General features: G+C 40.0%; 2 protein-coding genes across 2 annotated transcripts in view; one reads left to right on the top strand and one right to left on the bottom strand.

Annotated features, from left to right (window-relative positions):
* The window catches only part of LOC134796405 (klarsicht protein), a 338,016-nt gene that overhangs the window by 185,885 nt on the left and 131,584 nt on the right, over nucleotides 1-20,547 (bottom strand). Inside the window, exons 2-4 of the mRNA XM_063768608.1 lie at nucleotides 7,122-7,476; nucleotides 787-904; nucleotides 366-501 (exon numbers count right to left, since the gene is read on the bottom strand). Coding sequence (XP_063624678.1) covers nucleotides 366-501; nucleotides 787-904; nucleotides 7,122-7,131 — 264 coding nt within the window. The 5' untranslated portion in view covers nucleotides 7,132-7,476. The remainder of the gene's footprint in view (nucleotides 1-365; nucleotides 502-786; nucleotides 905-7,121; nucleotides 7,477-20,547) is intronic.
* LOC134796734 (uncharacterized) lies at nucleotides 7,604-9,389 on the top strand. Its single transcript, XM_063768933.1, has 2 exons — nucleotides 7,604-7,794; nucleotides 8,163-9,389. The coding sequence occupies exon 2, from the start codon at nucleotides 8,163-8,165 to the stop codon at nucleotides 9,387-9,389; it is 1,227 nt and encodes a 408-aa protein (XP_063625003.1). The 5' UTR covers nucleotides 7,604-7,794.

Raw genomic sequence — 20,547 nt, 5'->3', positions numbered from 1 at the left:
TTTTTTGGTTTTTTATTAGGAACGGTTTAGAACCATGAGTTTTGTTGAAGAATAGTGATACCTTGCAGGTCTCGATGAGGTGGTTGTCCATGATGTAGTCGTAGTGGTGCTGCAGCAGCGGCCACAGGTCGTCGCCGGCGCTGCCGCTGGCCGCCGAGCCCCAGCTCCTGCGCCACGTCTCGCGACACGGCTCCTTGTGTTACAGTAGCTAACCTTGCAGGTGTCGATGAGGTGGTTGTCCATGATGTAGTCATAGTGGTGCTGCAGCAGCGGCCACAGGTCGTCGCCGGCGCTGTCGCTGGCCGCCGAGCCCCAGCTCCTGCGCCACGCCTGGCGACACGGCTCCTTGTGTTAAAGTAGCTAACCTTGCAGGTGTCTATGAGGTGGTTGTCCATGATGTAGTCGTAGTGGTGCTGCAGCAGCGGCCACAGGTCGTCGCCGGCGCTACCGCTGGCCGCCGAGCCCCAGCTCCTGCGCCACGCCTCGCGACACGGCTCCTTTCTGGAATGGTCAAAGAGCGTTCATTCGAAAGCTGAATCGATTATAATCGGAATGGAATGCATATGTATGCTATGTAAAGGCATCAATCTTAATAAGTTAGGTACCTAAAGCTAAATTATCTTATAAGCTGAACGTGGCAGGACCTCATTTTAAGATTAGCTTTTCTAACTTTTCTAAGGTTAGCTGGAAGAGATCCCTTATAGGGATAAATTCGCCTTTATACTTTAATTTCTGTAAATTTTATGTGAACCTGTGTTGTGTATAAAGTAGTTAATTACTACTTACCTCTTTTTGGTGAGGCTGTGATAGGGGCGCTCCAGGTGGTCAGCGCGCGCGGGCGGCGCGGGGGCACTGCGCAGCGACGACAAAGAGAAGCTGCTCTTCATCGCGGAGTGCTCGAAACCTGGGGTAAAGGACACACTCATCAATGGTCAACAACTCAAGAGGGCTTAACTTAATTGACTTTTCTCAAAAATGGACGGCAAAGTCGACTTTGCCGTTTAAAAAATAGGTCGCGAAGCGCGTAGTTTATGGTCAGTCAAAAATTAAAAAGTTAAAAACATTGCAGTCTCGATTTTGGGACTGCAATGTTGCATACAAATTCCATTATTTGTCGAGTTCCAAACTTTTTAAAACTTGAAATGGCCATATCAAATTAAGGCACAGGCCCATTAAACAGCCAAACAGATGATTAGTACCGCGACTATTTAGCTGTCTCAAATAGGTTGACGTATTTTCGGCAGAAAAATACACTTCTATTTTTTTATTAAAAAAATAAAAAGGCCGCAAAGCTATAGACGGTCAAGCAAATCTTGTCAGTAAAAAAAGGCGCGAAATTCAAATTTTCTATGGGACGATATCCCTTCGCGCCTACATTTTTCAAATTTGCCGCCTTTTTCTACTGACAAGATCTGCTTGACCAAGTATAATTTTTTCAATTGTTTCTACTTTTTTCTGTGAAAATATATATGTAAGAACGTTGCTTTTGTAAAATATTTCTATGATATTTATATTTCTTGCACCATTTTTGAGAAAAGCACTATATATGACTCGGCTGGAAGGCTACTTGCTGGCTTCGGATTCAATTAAACGGACTCCCAAGGTCGTCCGTTTAAAACGAATCCTCAGCCTGCAAGTAGCTACTTCCGAGCCTCGACAATAATGTACTATTACCAGCAGGCCATGTGGGCGGCCGGCGGGCCAAAGCGTTAACTTTAGCAGCAGGCAACGTCGTACGCAATAATCCCACAAAAATCAAAATAACTATCATTTTGCGACTTCTCTTGTTCCTCGGACGAACTGAAATTATCATGAGAGTAACCTACATAATAAGAGCGCTAATCATAGCACGTTAAAATTGCGCTACTAATATTATACCTTTACATATCAAGAAAAGGTAGCGCTACAAGCGTAACTTAGCGGTGAATGAGTTTATTTGGACTGCTTAAGAAATGATTGACCAGTGTTTTCACTGGAATTATTAAAAGATAATAGGTAATAATTAACTATAAGAAGACAATAGGTAATAATACTAATAATATACAACCAACTCTAGGCCCCGATTACCACGTCTGCCTATGAATAGACGCAATCTAGCGCTAATGGGAGCCCTAAACGCTTTACTAGAACCACATTTGCGGACTAGTAAAGATTTAGATGATACGCACTCGATCATGTACTGCGGAGCCATCGCGGCGTGCCGTGTTGCTCGCGTCAAGTTCCCGGACGCTGAACGTGCACCTAGGACCGTCGGAGGTGTCCCTGCATGGCAAGCGCGGATCGAGCGACGTATCAGCTCGTTTAGGACTCTCATCGCAAAGCTGATCTGCTTCAGGGGGGGAAACAATCGCCCCCGAGTAATGCGCTTTGTGAACCAGGCGTTCGCGGGGACGGATATTAGGCCCCGCGACTACATGGCCAATGTCACAGAACGCATCGACTTTCTAAAGCAGAAAGTCTATGCATGGGCAAACCGTATTCGCCGCTACAGAGAGCGTGTGGATCGATTTCAGCAGAATCGCCTTTTTCAAGGTGACCAAAGGAAGGTGTACCGAAAGTGGGAGGAAACCAACCTTCGTACGCCCGACACGCAGCCGCCGGATGTTACTGCTATGACCGACTTCTGGCGTAGCATCTGGTCGGTGCCTGTCGGACACACCGAGGGGGGTTGGATGAGTGTTGTCGAGCGTGAGTGCGAGTCCATCGAACCTATGGGGGCAGTCACCATCAGCCCCGATGACGTCAGTTGTGCCATCCGCACGGCCCAGAACTGGAAAAGTCCTGGGCCGGATGGATTGCACAACTTCTGGCTAAAGTGGTTCCGATGCTCGCACTCCTGCTTGGCAGCACAATTTCAACAAGCCCTCGAGCTTGGTTCTCTCCCACCTTCCTTAACAACTGGTGTCACCTTCCTGCTCTATAAGTCCGGTAGTACCACGGAAGCGAAGAACTACAGACCCATCACATGCTTGCCTACACTCTACAAGCTCCTTACATCCATTTTGAGAGCAAAAATCAACGCGCACATTGTCGCAAACAATATTCTGGCTTCCGCTCAAAATGGATGTAGGGTTGGGTCCCGTGGTACTAAAGAGCTCCTCCTCATAGACATGACCATCTGCCAACAAATCCGGCGGAACAAGGGTGCCCTCTCGGCCGCTTGGATTGACTACAAGAAGGCCTATGATTCGGTGCCTCATTCATGGTTGGGGAGGGTCTTAGAGCTGTATAAAGTTGATGCAGCTTTGAGAGCCTTCCTAAGCGCGTGTATGAGACAGTGGACCACAGTCCTTCGTCAACCAGGAGGCCGGGATGACCGCCCTGGCCCGCAGGATTTTATAAGGATTGAGCGAGGAATCTTTCAGGGCGACAGTCTGAGTCCCCTGTGGTTCTGCCTAGCTTTGAATCCCCTCAGCACCCTGCTGAAGGATTTGGGACTAGGTTGTCGGCTTCGGAGAGAGGGTGAAGTCATTTCTCACCTTCTGTACATGGATGACCTCAAATTATTTGCACCAAATAGCCAAGACTTGTTGGAGCTACTGAAAACCACCGAAGTCTTCAGTAGTGCCATCCACATGGAGTTTGGTGTCGATAAATGTGCGGTTATGCATGTACAGCGGGGGAGGGTTGTAAATTCAACAAATTTACAACTTTCTGAGACAATGTCTTTCAGATCTATCTCTGAATCAGAAACCTATAAATACCTTGGTATGTCACAGTCGTTGGGTATTGAGGAACCTTTTTTACGGTCGGTGAAGGAGCGCTTTTTCAGTCGGCTCACAAAAGTCCTTAACAGTCTTTTGTCAGGAGGCAACAAAGTGCGCGCCTTCAACGCCTGGGTAATGCCCCTACTCACATACTCCTTTGGCATATTAAGGTGGACTCAGACCGAGCTGGACGCCCTGGATCGGAGGGTCCGATCACTGCTCACCGCACATCGCATGCTACACCCACGCTCGTCAGTTATGAGATTGTACATCCCACGGAAGTGTGGAGGCCGAGGCTTCCTAAACGCCAAGGATCTCCACAACCACGAGGTGTACAATCTCAGGAACTATTTCCTTAACAACGAGTGTGGGATGCATCGTGATGTGGTGGCAGTAGATAGGAACCTCACGCCGCTTTCCTTGGCAAACGAGAACTGGCGCAAACCTGTGGTACTAAGTACTGCGGATCGCAAGGCGGCATGGGAGAGTAAGGTGCTACACGGGCGGTTCTACAAGGCCCTCACGGGACCCGATGTGGACCTGCTCGCGTCGGTGAACTGGTTACGATTCGGGGACCTCTTCGGAGAAACCGAGGGTTTTGCCTGTGCAATTGCGGACGAAGTGATGATGACGAACAACTATCGGAAATATATCCTGAAGGACGGTACGGTCGACATCTGTCGGGCATGCCGCCGTCCCGGAGAGTCACTCAGGCATATCATTTCCGGTTGCTCTCATCTTGCTAACGGCGAGTACTTGCACAGACATAATCTCGTAGCCAGGATTATTCACCAGCAACTTGCTCTTCTATATGACCTTGTGGACCGCGAAGTACCGTACTACAAGTACTTACCTGCGCCTGTTCTCGAGAATGGTCGTGCCACGCTCTATTGGGATCGATCTATCATCACTGACAGGACTATTGTAGCCAATAAGCCTGATATTGTGATAATAGATCGATCGCAACGTCGGGCCGTGCTCGTTGACATCACCATCCCCCATGATGAGAATCTCGTGAAGGCCGAGAAGGACAAGTCCAGTAAGTACCTAGACTTGGCTCACGAGATAACCGCCATGAGGGATGTTGATTCGACGATCATTGTCCCGATAGTCGTTTCAGTAAACGGTCTAATAGCGAAGAGTCTCGACCAACACCTTGAGAGACTCTCGCTAGGTGGTTGGATCAAGGGTCAGATGCAGAAGGCGGTGATCTTGGACACGGCGCGGATAGTCCGCCGGTTCCTCTCTCTGCAGCCCTGACCACCGGTAGCTTGGGCCTTGCCCCGCTGCTGGCGGCACCCTAGGTTAGGTTTTTTATAATGTGTTTATATTAATTTTTATTGTTTTGTAAGTGTTTTTATATTTTACTTTTATATTCATATTATAAAATAACCTAACTTAAGATGAGAAATAAATAAAGAGACTAATAATATTACAGATACAAAAAAAACTCATTATTTTTTATTTGTTGTTGTTACCGCAACAGTAGAATAGTTATTTGTACAACAAGAGATCAAAGTTTGATATTTCTGCGAGTGCTTATTTTGAGTCCCGTGCAAGCGAAAGATTCTATAATAGATTCACGAGCGTAGCGAGTGAATCTAATTTAGAATCTTGAGCGTAGTAAGGGACTCAAAAGCGCACGAGATGTAAATAACTTTGATCTCGTGTAGTACACAAAATTTTTCACACCTTAGCAGTGAGAACATACCTATTAAACAACTTGAAAAATGTAATCCTTCTTCGTTTCTTAATACCTATGCACTCATGTTTTCTTAAGATATACAAACAATTAAGTTTAATTACCGCAATCTAACACAAAAACAAAACGTAATAATAAATTTCAGTAAAATAATATGGAAATAAAGAAACATCAACTGACACTTCAACCAACAACTTTTTTTTGTAAAAAAGGAACTTTGTAAGATACGGTCCGAATTGCGGATACGTACTATTTGTCAACTATAGTAGAAATTCTTAAAAGTAAAATAATTAATTTTGCGTGATAATCTGTGTATTTTTTGAGTTCATTATTTTAATTGTACAATAAAATACCTAAAATATAGTATTTTTATCAAATCTTAAACTTTATTTTAATTAAATAATTATTTAGAATTCATACTCGTACGGAGCTCGTACGTGGTTTGGAACGATGCGTTCTGAAGTTTTTCGGGGGTCTATTATAAACAGTCAATATACCGTTGAATGTCGTTTGAACTTTTTTTCGTCTGTTTCTTTTTGCTAACAGTGTGAAAGGGACAGAGATAATAGAACCCAAGTATTTCGAACTTGTATTAGACCCCGCATGTTGAAATGACATTTGACTTTAAAGGTCACTTGAATGTCATTTTGTCTCACTCAGTGAGCAAAATCGCATTTTGCTCACTATTTTTAAGAAGCAAAGTACCCTTGTTCGAGCTGCTGAGGTGAAAATATATAATATATATTATATGTTCATGTAATAAACGCACAGGATTGCCGTTCTTCGAGGTTAGGCGAATAATACAAGTGTAGGTAGGTACTTAATATGTATCTTTACATATGCCTAAATCTAATTCAAACACCCTCAATAATGAATGAATGGCGAGAATGGCGTTGATTCACGCATCTTGTTGAGACCGAAAATTTTAACTAAAAACTACCATGGTCGTGCAAACCCATTCATCAGTAAACTGTTTTAATATGCGTAACCCTCAAGGCTATTACAGCATAATAAGAGCAGTAGGTTACCGCAGCATATTATAAGGAAAGCACGACCGTCGCCCGCCGCTGAGCAGGGTTGTCTCCCATCGCTTGCCCAGCTCACGTTTATCCAAACCAATATAATAGTAACCTCCGATTATGCTTTTGCGACGGATATCTGAGTCACACATATACTGGTACGATGGAAGCGAGTGCTTGGCAAGTGTCGAGAATAGTTGGCAAGAACCGCCGGCCGCAAGTGGATGGCGAACATGATGCTTTCGTGTTCGGGAAATGCGGCATTATGTCGCTTTTCTATCACAACTGGGATACATTGTGGTCGCAATTATGAAATTATGCATCCTTAGTTATGACATTTACTTTGCCGACTAGGAAGGAAGAGTAGATTAATGAAGAATATTGATCTCCATACAAAACAACGTCTTACGAAAAAAAGGGTTTCCGTATATTAAAACTAGATAGCTTCGCCTTGTGGTGTCTTGTGATATATTATATTATGTGATTGTTATTGACTGATGGTTTTACTACACTTCTTCAGAAAAAAAGGTGAGTTTTAAAACAGCCATCATATTGTAATACTTGTCTTATTAACTTTTGTAGTTACTACTAATTAGTTAGAAATAAGAAAGATATGTCCCCTAGTTTCAATATACGGAAACGCTCTTCATTACTTAAAGTGCACAAGACATAATATATATAAAAAATACTCACTTGCAGACATTCTGAATAATCCTTAGGGAACTTCTAAATGAATCAATTTATTCTTAAATCAACATTAGCTGTCCCTCTTTGTACTGTCTCATCAATTCCTTAATCATTGTACTAGTTTAAAAATTGATATCCAAATCCTCTTATCATTACAGTCTAAATTGCTTCGTGTTAAAAGTGTTATGGCGACTAGATTCGTTTATATTAAAATTAAGTAGAATAAATTAGTGCGTGATCATGTAATCTTGTGGGATTCATGAATATTCGCAGTGTCGTCGAGACGCGTCGGTCGGTGGTCACATGTTGTGTGTGCGCTGGCGGCGTGGCCCTGCCTGCTGCGGCTGCTGCCCGGCCGCGCCTGAAATAATACAAATTAAAAGGTTAGACAAATGCAGTGAAGAAACTATTACTTACTAATTAGCACTACTAAAGTGACGGCACCAGTAATGGACACGACACCAATTATGGTCATTTTTTTCGTTGATCGAATTTATTAAGCAACTGTCCCAACCTTTTTCAACTTGCAATTCTAAAGCATAACCAATAGACGTTTGAGCGGTCATTTTGACACGCGTCACCAAAATTGGCCATTCTGTTCTAAGATGGCTGCGAAGTGAAATCTCGTTGCGGGCGGTGGTCATGTAAATCCGTGTTTATTGTTGAAATCGTTAAGGAGGTGAGTACATATTTGTGCATGGTGTTATCTTGTGTTATGCTGTAATGAGATTTGATGTTATTTCTACTGAATAATACTATATTGCAAGTAAATTGAGCTAAGTTGAATATGTCCAATCACAGCAATAAGTTTTTTGTGGGGTTTGTTCATTACTGGATTCGATATTTTATGAAATTCAGTAATGGACAAGTGTCCATGCTTAAGTTTTTTATTACTTTTTTAGTTTATTGTATTAAATTATTTAATTTGTTGCACTAAACATTTGGGTTGAGTTGATTTTGTGTTTGCTCTTTATTTTCCAATCATGGACGATGTCCATAACTGGGTATTTTTAGTTGTCCATAATTGGGTTCTTTGTTTTGTCTTAGATGGCACCAAAGAAAAATTACACCCCCGAACAAATGGGGAGAGCATTGGATGCTGTAAGGATGGGAGAAAAGATTAGCACAGCTGCCCTCCGGTTTGGGGTTCCTCGAATAACCTTGCACAACAAGGTGACAGGCAAAAGTCCTGCAGTTTGTGCTATGGGGCCTCAAACTATCTTCACGCCAGAAGAAGAGGACATTCTGGTAAAATGGTTGGTCGCAATGAGTGAAAAGCACTTTCCCATAAATAGACAATTATTAACAGAGAGCGTGCAAAAAATTATATTAGATCAAGGGAAGGCCAATCCTTTTACAAATAACAAACCTGGAAAAAAGTGGTTTTCGTCATTTTTAAAACGACATCCAGATATAACAGAAAAAACAGCACAAAATCTTTCGAAGTCGAGGGATGACGTTACCGAAGAAGGCATCCGCAAATGGTTCGAAGAAATAACGACATACATAGAAGGTATAGGTTTAAAAGATGTTTTAGATGAACCCAGCCGGATATTTAATACCGACGAAAGCGCATTTTTTTTGTCACCAAAAGCAGGCCGAGTTCTTTGTAAACAAGCAGAAAAACATCTGTACCAATTCTGCGGCGATGAAAAAGACAACCTAACTGTCTTACTCACTGCCAATGCCACCGGTCAATTAGCACCACCAATGATAGTCTTCAAGTATGATAGACTGCCAGCGCACATAACAGCCACTGTTCCTGAACATTGGGGCATAGGAAAATCTGAATCAGGCTGGATGTGTGGAAGCACATTCTACGAGTATATCACAAATATTTTCAATCCATGGCTAGAGGAGCAAAAGATACCAAAACCCTTCCTGTTTTTTTTAGATGGCCACAGATCACATTTAACATTACATCTATCAGATTTTTGCTCCGCAAACGGCATAGAGCTCATTGCTCTGTACCCCAACTCAACCCATATCCTTCAACCAATGGATTTAGCAGTCTTTCGCCCTTTGAAATTAGCCTGGAGAAAAGAAGTTTCTAAGTGGCAACTGAACAATTTGGGTAAAGTCCTGAAAAAAGAACACTTTGCACCTGTGCTAAAAGACGCTATTAGCACAATATCAGAAGAATGCATTCGGAATGGGTTCAGAGCTGGAGGTTTGCACCCTTTCGGACCGGACTACATTGATATGAGTAAAATAAAAAAAAAACATACACAAATTATTGAAAAGGAAGTGGACCCAAAGCAAATGAATTTGTGAAATACTTGGATGCTGAGATAGTTGCTGTTTATTCGAGACAAAAGTTAGACTTGTTCAACGCATTATATCTCAAAGACAGGAGCACCGTTGAACAGAATATACCAAGTGAAGATGAATCGCTGTTTGTTATCTGGGCCAAAAACAAACAAGAGTCGTTTAATAGTGAAAGGTCTATTCCCCAAATAGATTCAGTAGAGAATCAGCTCTCCACATCAGAAGCTGCTCCAGATAACACAGAAAGTGAAGTGCAACATCCAAATTCGACGGCTATTTTAACCACGGAGGGCACTCTGCTGTTGGAATCTCAGAAAACATCATCTCTCAAACCACTGGAATGCACTGAAATTGAACCATGCCGAGATTCTTTAGCTTCACCTACAATAAGTGAATTACCTAACCAAATGGAGGAACCTGAGCAGACAAACCGAATTAGTGTCGAAAATCAAGAATTATCCTGCAGTACACCACCTACGCAGACCCAAACATTCCCAATAAATCAAGCAGTCGAAAACCAAATACCGGAATTTGTCCCAAGAACTAATAACACGGAAAGCCCATCAGCAACACCCGAGAGTGCGTCAGAAACTACTGCCAGAGTCCCTGTACGTAGTGTAACTCCTCAGAAACATCCTTTAGAAGCTGCTTTACGTGTAGTGGTTCCATCACCTTTTAAGAAAAGCCTTTTTTGGCCCGAAGAACCGAAGGAAAAAAACCGGACAAGTGCGAGCCGGGCTCGCCCACCGAGGGTTCCGTACTTTTTAGTATTTGTTGTAATAGCGGCAACAGAAATACATCATCTGTGAAAATTTCAACTGTCTAGCTATCACGGTTCGTGAGATACAGCCTGGTGACAGACGAACGGACGGACGGACGGACGGACGGACGGACGGCGGAGTCTTAGTAATAGGGTCCCGTTTTACCCTTTGGGTACGGAACCCTAAAAAAAGAAAAAAGAGAAGGTACTATTTGCAGTGACTAGTAAATCTTGGCAAGAATATCACAGAAAAAAAGAAATAGAAAAACAGAAGCTACAACAAGAAAAAGAAAAGAGAGCCCTAGAAAGACAGCAAAAAAAAATATTAAAAGAAAAAAATATTGCTGAGAAAAAAGGAAAATCTAAATCTAAACCCAAGTCTAAACATAGCCAGGACACTTCGTCTGAAGACACAGATGCAGAGATTGTATACGCTGAAAGTGATGATAGTGTTTTAAGTAATTCTGATAAAAGTAGAGAAAAACCTCAGGATCCACAACCATCAAAAAGACGCAAAATCCCCTTTATGAAGCAAGGTACAAAATCTACTAAATTTCCTCGATTAAATCTGAAATGCAATAAAAGTGATACAAATTCTGATGATGAACCTTTAAGCAGCTTAGCAGCAAACACAAACTCTGGCCTGGTAGTTGCTAAAGGACAATTTGTCATAGTCAAGTATGAGGGAGAATATTTTCCTGGAAAAACTGAGGATGTCGACCATAACCAGTATGAAGTAAGTACCATGATATTATCAACTGGAAACTCTTTCAGATGGCCTGACAAGCCTGATAAAATCTGGTACAATGCTGGAGATGTTGTGGAACTTATAAATATCCCGTTGCCTCTTAATAATCGAGGCTTCTACAAAATTAAAGAGATGGAGAAGTATTTGCCAAATACATATACCTAGTTATCTAATTAATGTAGCTTCATATGGATCTCAGTAAAATAAGTCATACTGTGTGGAGTATTTGTAGAATTCTCAGTATTTAATTGTCTAAATCGATAAGTGAGGCTGTAAAACATACTTAACAAGATATTAAGCTAAATAACTGACTTTTATAAACAACGTAATTTCATTATTTTGGTACTTATATAATCTTTCTTTATTAAATAATAAATGCTTATTTTAGTTAAAGTTATACTAGGAGAAAAAGTAAACTTTTTTGTTCGTTCTTTTTTATATTTTATATTGTGCTTTATGATTATTGTATTGCTAAGATTCTAATTTCTTACCTGATAGATCTCAGTTGATTTGTTATGTTACCAATTCTAAGCTGCAGCTGCTGGCAAAGAGGTAAAGCCTCAATTAATGTTTAATAAATGACTGAAAACCAGATGGTTGATTGAAAGTCTGATAGTGTAACTTGGAAATCTAAGACTGTTCATGTTGAAAGTTCAAATAGCGTTAATAAAAGTTGCTTTGTGACATCATTTGTTTCATTTATGTGTTCAATACAAAAGTGTCCATTAATGGATGTTCATAATTGGGTCCATGTCCATGACTGGGTGTCCATTACTGAATTTTTGATGTCCATCAATGGTGATTTCGTAAATTTCAATTTATATATTTTTTATTAATTATGTATTAAACATACAGGATTTTTGGTTTTGTTTAAATGTTCCTCATGTATTTGAGTCCCAAAATAAAAATCACCATTTTTGTATCGTCAAAAAACATCCCATTTTTAAACGAAATTCTAATTTAGTGCGCTTAACATGTCCATGATTGGTGCCGTCACCCTACTAACTCTACGCCTGATTTGAAGAAATTTACTAAACTACCACTCTCACCGACACTGACCTAGGTCAACATTATACTGACGTTTGTGGATAATATCTAATACCTAGGAAGCATTCAGGGGTTTATGACTAAATTAATTAATATTTGTTATTGCTCGCGAGTGAACCTAGACATGTATGAATGTTGTTAAAATAACTGCCTTCTACAAAATGTAGAATATCAGGTAAGTATGTAGCATCCAGAAAAGGATCGGATATTTTAAATACAGCTTTCAGCAGCAGAAAAATATGAACAGTCTCAAATTTATAACAATGTAACTAGGCGTCACAAACCCGGTTTCACCTAAATCGAAAAAACCGGCTAAACCGGGTTTACAGCCAATTGCAAAAACCGGCTTTTCACTTTGATAAAACCGGCTTTTTCGAGTTTTTCGATTGTACAGTTTTATATAAGTTTGTACATTATTTTGAAGAGCAAATTAAAAAAAAAAACACTACATTATACGCAATAATTTTATAAATGAACAGCTTTTTAGTCTCCAACGTTATATCTATTTGCGCAGTTTTGCAGATAGGCTGCTTAGGTGCTCCTTGAAGTTGAGGCTTCAATCCAGGATGCTTCGAAGATTTAGGAAGGAAGTTGTGTCGGAGAAGATTGCCCCTGAATTTTACTCTTAGTTCCTTGTTGGCCACTTTGTTACACAGGTGAAAGCAGGACACCTCAGTCTTGGAAGTACTGGGGCACAAACGCCACCGAGAGAAATAGTCATCTACTAGATCCAGGTCCTTTTCCAAGGTATTTTGTCCCATTTCCAAGCTGTCTTCTTGTGTCACATACAAGGGCCAGGTCATCGGCATAAGCAAACTTCCGCGAGTTGGTGTTAGGCAGGATACGACTCAACCATCGCTATTTTCAAACCTATGACAACTAATACTAGGCGGTATTGTGAATCCGCTAGCATGTATCGCTCGGAGGCCACTGAGGTACCATCTATTGCTCTCGTTGTGAAGACTAGGTCCGGGTTGTGGCCACTTCTCCACCGAGCTGATTTGAACGTTCCTTTGCCTTTGTTAGAAACGACTAAAACAGTGTTGTTCCTATCTGCCCAGTCCATGAGCGCCTCCCCGTTGGCGTCAGATTTCCTATATCCCCAGCTGGTATTGTGTATATGTTGTGGAAGAATTAATATTAAAGCATTGATCCTAAAAATACTTGCTTATTTTACAAATTATGCGTAAAATCGAAATCACCAAAAAAACCGGAAACCCGGTTTTGCTGTTTCACAAAAACCGAAAAACCGGTTTTCTAAAATACGCACGGTTTTGTGACCCCTAAATGTAACTAATGAAGGTTTGTGAAATTGCCACACATTGTATTCAAATTGCCGTTTGTGCAAACAAATTAAATAAACTAATAAACAGTTATTCATTATACAAAACATGGTTTCTACAAAAATGTTTTGAATTTTGGAACAGAACTTTCACCGAAAATCCGATTGTTTCCATGGTGGTTCCACGTACCGTTGAGGGCGGCGCGGCGCGGGCACACAGCGAATGGAAAGCGACGGGTGTTATCCGGCGCAGTTTCACACCGATCTGCAGATTTACACGAGCGAGCCGTCGATTATGGCAATAGCTCACCAACGCTTTTTATAAGAGTGATTTAGGAAAATACATATGGTATGTACGATCCACAGAACACCGCCTCTAGAAACCTAATATTGGCCATTTTGTTCCCGACGCAAATCACCAAACTGTGAGGTGCGGGAGGGGTGCCCACGGCGTTGCGATTGGTCGTTTTAAACATGGCGCGCTGACACGTGTAAATGTAGGGATGGGACATGTTCATTACAGGTAGTGGGTACTGCTACCAGTGACATCGAAATTTATTGTGGTAAAATTGTTACCAATTTAGTATACTTAGAGTAAACTTACTTAATAATTATACTTATTGATTAATTTAATATTTCATTAAGTAATTTAACAATGTACCTGAAATTTTTACTTAACATATTAGGGCATTTCCGTTTAAAGTACCCAGAACTTGAATTTTAAAGTTTAGAATTTTTATATTATTTCCACTCAGAATCGCAATCTCTTTCGATACGAGAAAAAAGTGTCGCCAAAATCTCATACAATTATTTTCTTTTGTCCGTTTTATTAAGGTCATATAAGGTTGTATTGAAAACATATTCAAATGGACCAATAACATATGCCTATTACAAATCAACTCCGAGTTCTCTCGCACTTCTTTGAAGTTCATCATCAGGTCCATCTCGTGACATGAGACCTAACTGCTCACCTAGAGGATTCTAAAAAACCCATACAACATATGTCTATCCCAAACCAACACCGAGTTCCCTAGCACTTCTTTGAAGTTCATCATCAGGTCCATCTCGTGACATGAGACCTAACTGCTTACCTAGAGGATTCTAAAAAACCCATACAACATATGTCTATCACAAACCAACACCGAGTTCCCTCGCACTTCTTTGAAGTTCATCATCAGGTCCATCTCGTGACATGAGACCTAACTGCTCACCTAGAGGATTCTAAAAAACCCATACAACATATGTCTATCACAAACCAACACCGAGTTCCCTCGCACTTCTTTGAAGTTCATCATCAGGTCCATCTCGTGACATGCGACCTAACTGCTCACCTAGAGGATTCTAAAAAACCCATACAACATATGTCTATCACAAACCAACACCGAGTTCCCTCGCACTTCTTTGAAGTTCATCATCAGGTCCATCTCGTGACATGAAACCTAACTGCTCCGCTGGCCTAGAGGATTCTAAAAAAACTTACACAACATGTTACCTATATATTATGTCTAAAATGGTACAATACGGTATGACGAAGCACGAAGTTTCCGCAACTGAAAAACCATCATCGTCACATCACTAGTCGAAAGGGAAAGGGATAGCGCATTGCATTTTCAAGTTGACGAAAAGTGACAACATACTTCGCCTCTGCTTACTGACCAGTATAAAATGAACCCCGCGGACAAGAAACATTATTCAATGAAATAATGAATTTCGCTTTCCTGTGGGATGTTATTCCATCTGTTTTGTAAGTAGAAGTCTTAGATGACTTGCCACACCATTTTACGCTGCAATATCCCATGATGTCCCAATGAATTCAATAGTTTACGATTTATTTTCTTAGACTCGTGCACACTGCTAACAGGTCGTAATCTTGGGCGCAACTGATCGGAGCGGCGCGCGAACAATCTTATATTTGACCTATACACCATACGGGCGGTGACCGCGAGTCGTCCTATAAGCTCGGTCTATAGGGGTTGGTCTGTGGTACGATCAAATCAATACGAGCCTTTTTGAAAAAAAGCGGCCAAGTGCGAGTCGGACTCGCCCATGAAGGGTTCCGTAGCAGCAAGTAACATAATAAAATTGCGGTTTACGATTTATGACGTATTAACAAAAAGCAGTACTGATAATAGTGATAATTCCGCTACTCGATGCTAGATGTCGACTACAAAAATAACAGTCGTTTTGGTACTAAAACTGGAGTGAGCACTCTATGTATTTTTTTCTCTATGCTCTAGGTACGTATATGTAGAACACACAGGTAGTAGGAACAGGTACTCAACGCGACGACGCATACTTCAGGGCCTATGACAGCCACTTCTTTTGGTTGATCTATAACCACAGATTTTGTAATACTTATTGTATAATTGTATATTGTATACTTAAGTCAGGTACTACTATGAGCTACCTATGACATCGACATATTATTATGTATCTCATTTCGATATTTAAATAGTTCATTAAACTGCTAAATTCTATTTGAAATTTCGTCTTGCGATTTTGCATTGCTGTAATAAGAAAGATGGCCACAGGCCAGGCCCAATGTCAGAAATGGGCTTAAAAATCAAAAGCGTAACAACGATCGGATATTTTATTTTTAACGGCATGTTGCAAAACCAAATCCGTTCGTAACATTCCTCGGACCCATTAGCACGAAGTGGCCATTCACAGAACATGAGATCGATTGATTCAGCACCCATTACCCGAACCATGACCACAGCCATGACTGATGGGCCGCCATCAACTTTCACCCGCGGAAGCCTAGTTGCCTACACTTTGTGTCTCTTTAATCATGGTCTATGGTGACAACCTAGTCGATACCGTCTCTCAAAGTGACACACCGAAAAGTCGCAGGCGATTTAATCGGTTACGTAACGCTATCGCTTATATGCCACTTGGTTCAGTGAATTGATGCAGCAAATAAATTAATATCATTACAAGATATGTACTTACTTTGAATGAGCACTCTGCAGTGACATATATGAGTGATTATAATCATGACTGATGCCGAGAGAAAACAATGATATAATGTAAGTGTTATCTTGAGTTGTGGTGGATTTAATTAATCGGCCAGCCAATTAAGCTATACCTATGCATACCTACAGCATAGGCGTCTTTGACCATAATGTATTAAGTAAGCTAAGCTTATTTAACATGGGTGAATAATATTGTTGCAAATATGGGTACATTAATAAACAAGAACATGTGGAACACATAAAGCCTTTTGATAAAGGTGAGCAGTTGCAAATGAAGCAGCTGCGAATACCGCCTCCCTACAATACAATTATATAGGCATGACATATCTAAATATAGATAGATGCAAGAGGCCAAGGATAACACAGTCGTTTTAGAACAGGTGCATCTTCAAACACACTAAAACCTGTTCTAATCTCGCCAGGCTGGATCCTGCTGCCAGTAAGCTTTAACAACTCTTCCGGCACTCAACAGTCCCTTGCTATTTTAGGGTCCCCTAGCATAATACAACCATAACCATAACCAAACATAACTCACCGAAACCGAATTCTTAGGTAATTGTTCCATTAGTGTTAGTCTAACATTTCGTTTTTTCAAGAATATCTTTTACACTTAAATTTACGTTAAAATATTGGCTTTGTTTCAACTGAAAATATGTTTTTTTATTTACCAAGTAGTAAAGCATATTTATGCTGCAGATTTACAAAAGGACCCTATAAATGATATACCTATTTGTTTATTTGTACCTATATTCGCAGTTAAATATCTTCCTACGGAACCTCACGTATGGTGCTAGTGCTACTTGGCTACTGAATGTGATTCTGATACTTACTCTTTTATTTCTGTTAAGTGATCTTTCCGAGAATAAAGTGAACAAAACTAGAAATAGACGGGTGTAGTTTTACGATCATTTGACTCTTTCTTTGACATTTGATAGATGAGGAACTAATTTCGTTAATGGTTTTACTCATTTCACCAAAATAGTAAGCGTTGATTTTTTCGACAGAACACACAGATTTCGAAGTTAGTGGCTTTTTAAAAGCCAACATAACATCGACTTTTATATTCGATAAATATTGTAAAAAGTCGTAATCAAGTCACTACAAGTTTTAGGCAAAGGATTTAAATTAGCATATGTTTTGGTAAGACAAAATATGTAAAGAAGATTACCACATACTACGTTTGCGATGTCTGTGTAGGTAGGTAATATTTTGGTTTACATTATGTGGCGCAGTTATAATATCTCGTATAATGTATTTGCTTGAACATACTTAGTATACTTACCTCGCTCTCAGCCTAGTGGGAGGTCGCATCTCGTGATATTGCTTCTAACCATAATACTACCCCACGTCTTCCGAAAAAGCCATTGCATTGCAAGTACAGTTACGTCATTTCGCTGGACAATGTTCCATCGATAAATTTTCGCGTAAATGCGTAACGACAGATTGTGGTGTTGGCTCCACGTTATGGATTTAACTGCTTCCTGCTGCCGGGGGCCGTTCAGTGTTCGAAAATATCTAATAGTCGATAATAGATTGGCATTGGTCATATTTTTGTTGCGTGACAGCTAGTACGGCAGGGTTGCCTTAAGTATCTGTTTGAAGTAAATATTTACTTTAAATAGTGTGCTGCGTAGGTACCTAACCTAAGTACCTACTGTTAGAGTATTTAGAATAAACCAGTTTCCTACAGAAAAAATGTGTCACAACAGTCATCAGACCAATTATAAGAAAATGCAATACAAAAAAGAGGGTTTAGCAGGTTTCTTCTTTCATTTTATAATCAACCATAAAAACACAATGAAAGTTGTACTACCTACTTGTGAGTGTGACGTCACTTGTTGTATTTCTCTTACTTTTTCTTTTTCTTTCCATGCTAAGTAACAAATCGTTTTCACGTTCCATACAAAGTATCTGTTTTGGCTAGTTAGGAAAATAGTCAATTAAATATTTCAGAAATACTTATTTGTATTGAACATGAAAAAGGAAAATCCTTAAAATATGACCACACTTCAACTTTGTGCTTCAACTCAATGTACATCCAAGCTGTGTCGGAAAATAAGCAACTAACAAAGGAGTGTAGTTAAAATAATTGATCCAATAAAATATCTAAGTCTAACAAAATAAAGTCACAGTTTTATAGAGACGTGAAATATCACAGACCATATTATCTCGTACCCATTACAAGTGTAGAGAGAATAAATACTCGACAGCCATTAAACGCTCTAGCAAGTACGCGATAATGGTGCGGGTCGGTTCTTTCAACTTTTTAAAATCTAAAGATTTTCTGAATCGAAACTGTCTCTTCGTAATTTCCACAGTGATAATGATAACTGTTAAAACAAAAAAGTTGTACTTTGAACAACACTTAACTTTATCAGCAAAATAGCCCACGCTTCATATAGGCATATTATAGGTTTCGCTTGAAAATATACCTTAGCATCACAAGTTACTCAGAGTACGTAGTTCCTGAATACTATTACAAATCAATTCGACTTCCAATTTAACCCAGGCCCTTAACATACCTAACTACCGTCCAAACATTGACTTTCTAGCCGTTAACCCATAAAGCAGGGTGGCTCGGAACCCTAGGTACAACAATTTAATCTGTCGACTAACGGTAAACGTATTGGAGTTAAAATTTATGGCCCCTAGATAATGGCCGCCTGCCTGTGTCGTGCGAGGCATTATAACCTATAGCTGGCTCGGTGCTGCATAACACTCGCCAATATTTAGTCTCAATTGAATTATAATTTTCAAAGGGTTTATATAACTAATGGGACTGTGTTACATGACGTGGAGTTGTCATACAATACATAGTTATAAGATTACTGGTAAACGATAACTCTATAAACATAAACCAACATTCACTATTGGCACTATATTACCTTTACGTACCTATTTGATTTGAATGTGAGGAATCCATTCATTTCAATGTCCTACGCTGTCAAAACAAGTTATGATCGACAAAATAACGGCAAATAAAATCATTACGGGAATAATAAGTACGATTGAAAATGAAGAACCATGAAGTATGAACAATATGGCATGTACTCGTAAGTCGACAACAGTTAGAATTGCTTATTCAGTTAATGACTTATTTCGTTTCAAGGTCGTAGAAAGTAATAAACCCTATCAATCTCCGTTCCGTTACCGTGCGAAATCCGGACAATGCAAAAAACAACTTTCCTTTAGAGAATAACTCGATAAGTACCTACCAAATTAAATTTTAATTAGAAAATAATGATTAAAACAAAAGAGCAAGTGCGGATGTTTCGCGAATCATAAAACAAATGAGAGGTGATAGATTAGAAGAGGAACTGGCGAATCATTGTTTGCGAAAGGTAAGAGACATCAATCATGTTCGCCGACTGACTAATGATAGAAACGGCTGAAGTGGCCGCACGGAACAAGGTTGGACAAACTAGAAAAGATCTTAATGTAGAATTTCAGTCTTAAATAAATTGTCTTCTGCATTAGAGCTTCACAATCGTGATTTTCCCATAGTATGATCAAACGTTCAACAAGTTACATGTAATCGATTCATCAACTCTCTTTTCACTTAAATTCCTCGTCACTAGCGATTTGGCAGTACGATAGTGGCACTGCACCCTTTGTGAGCCCGTCTTCCATCACACACGATGTCTGTCTGCCGCGGCTGTAAGTTCCGCCGGCCTGATAAGTTGATAACAATACGCCTTTCTCGTCATGGGCTGACAATGGGAAGCGAGATATAAAGGTTTTTTTATACTGTCATGTGTCAGGTGTTAGTGGCACAAGTGCCGAGAGGTTGACGCCTACCTGTGAAGGACCTTTTTAACTAATTGTTCATTGCAAAAAATACTGTAAAAAAAATCTATACTGGTTTGCGTCTTGTTGTACTAGTAACTTGTGGTTATCCCTTCTGTATAGAAGTTACCAAGCAGGGATGCGTACTGTACCTAACTATTCTCATTTGCTGAGTTTTTCTTTAGAATTTTCGGCAATTTTCTATAAAGTATGTATAGAAAACATTAAGCAGAAACAGCAAATGTTTAACTTAAGTAATGCTTGTTAGTAAGTGTTGCTTTGTTAGTAGTACATTCGTATGAAATGCTGTTAGTCCAACTTTCTTTCTAACCGTTTGAAGACTTCGAATCGGTCAGTTTTCCCGCTTCCGCCCATCCATCAAAACATGCTTAACTACCCCAGCTAATTGATCACATCTGATAAAGGTAATTGCAGTAATGCACTTTAATTGGTAACCATCTAAAACGATTATTAACTTAATAAATATATAATTTCTTGAAGATAAGGAAACTGATTATAAAATAAAATTGGGACTCAAAGTAAGAAATAATTGACCGAGCGTCAGC

This window comes from Cydia splendana, chromosome 1, assembly GCF_910591565.1.
Source record: "Cydia splendana chromosome 1, ilCydSple1.2, whole genome shotgun sequence".
Classification (NCBI taxonomy): domain Eukaryota; kingdom Metazoa; phylum Arthropoda; class Insecta; order Lepidoptera; family Tortricidae; genus Cydia; species Cydia splendana.
This window is presented reverse-complemented; position numbering and strand designations above follow the sequence as displayed.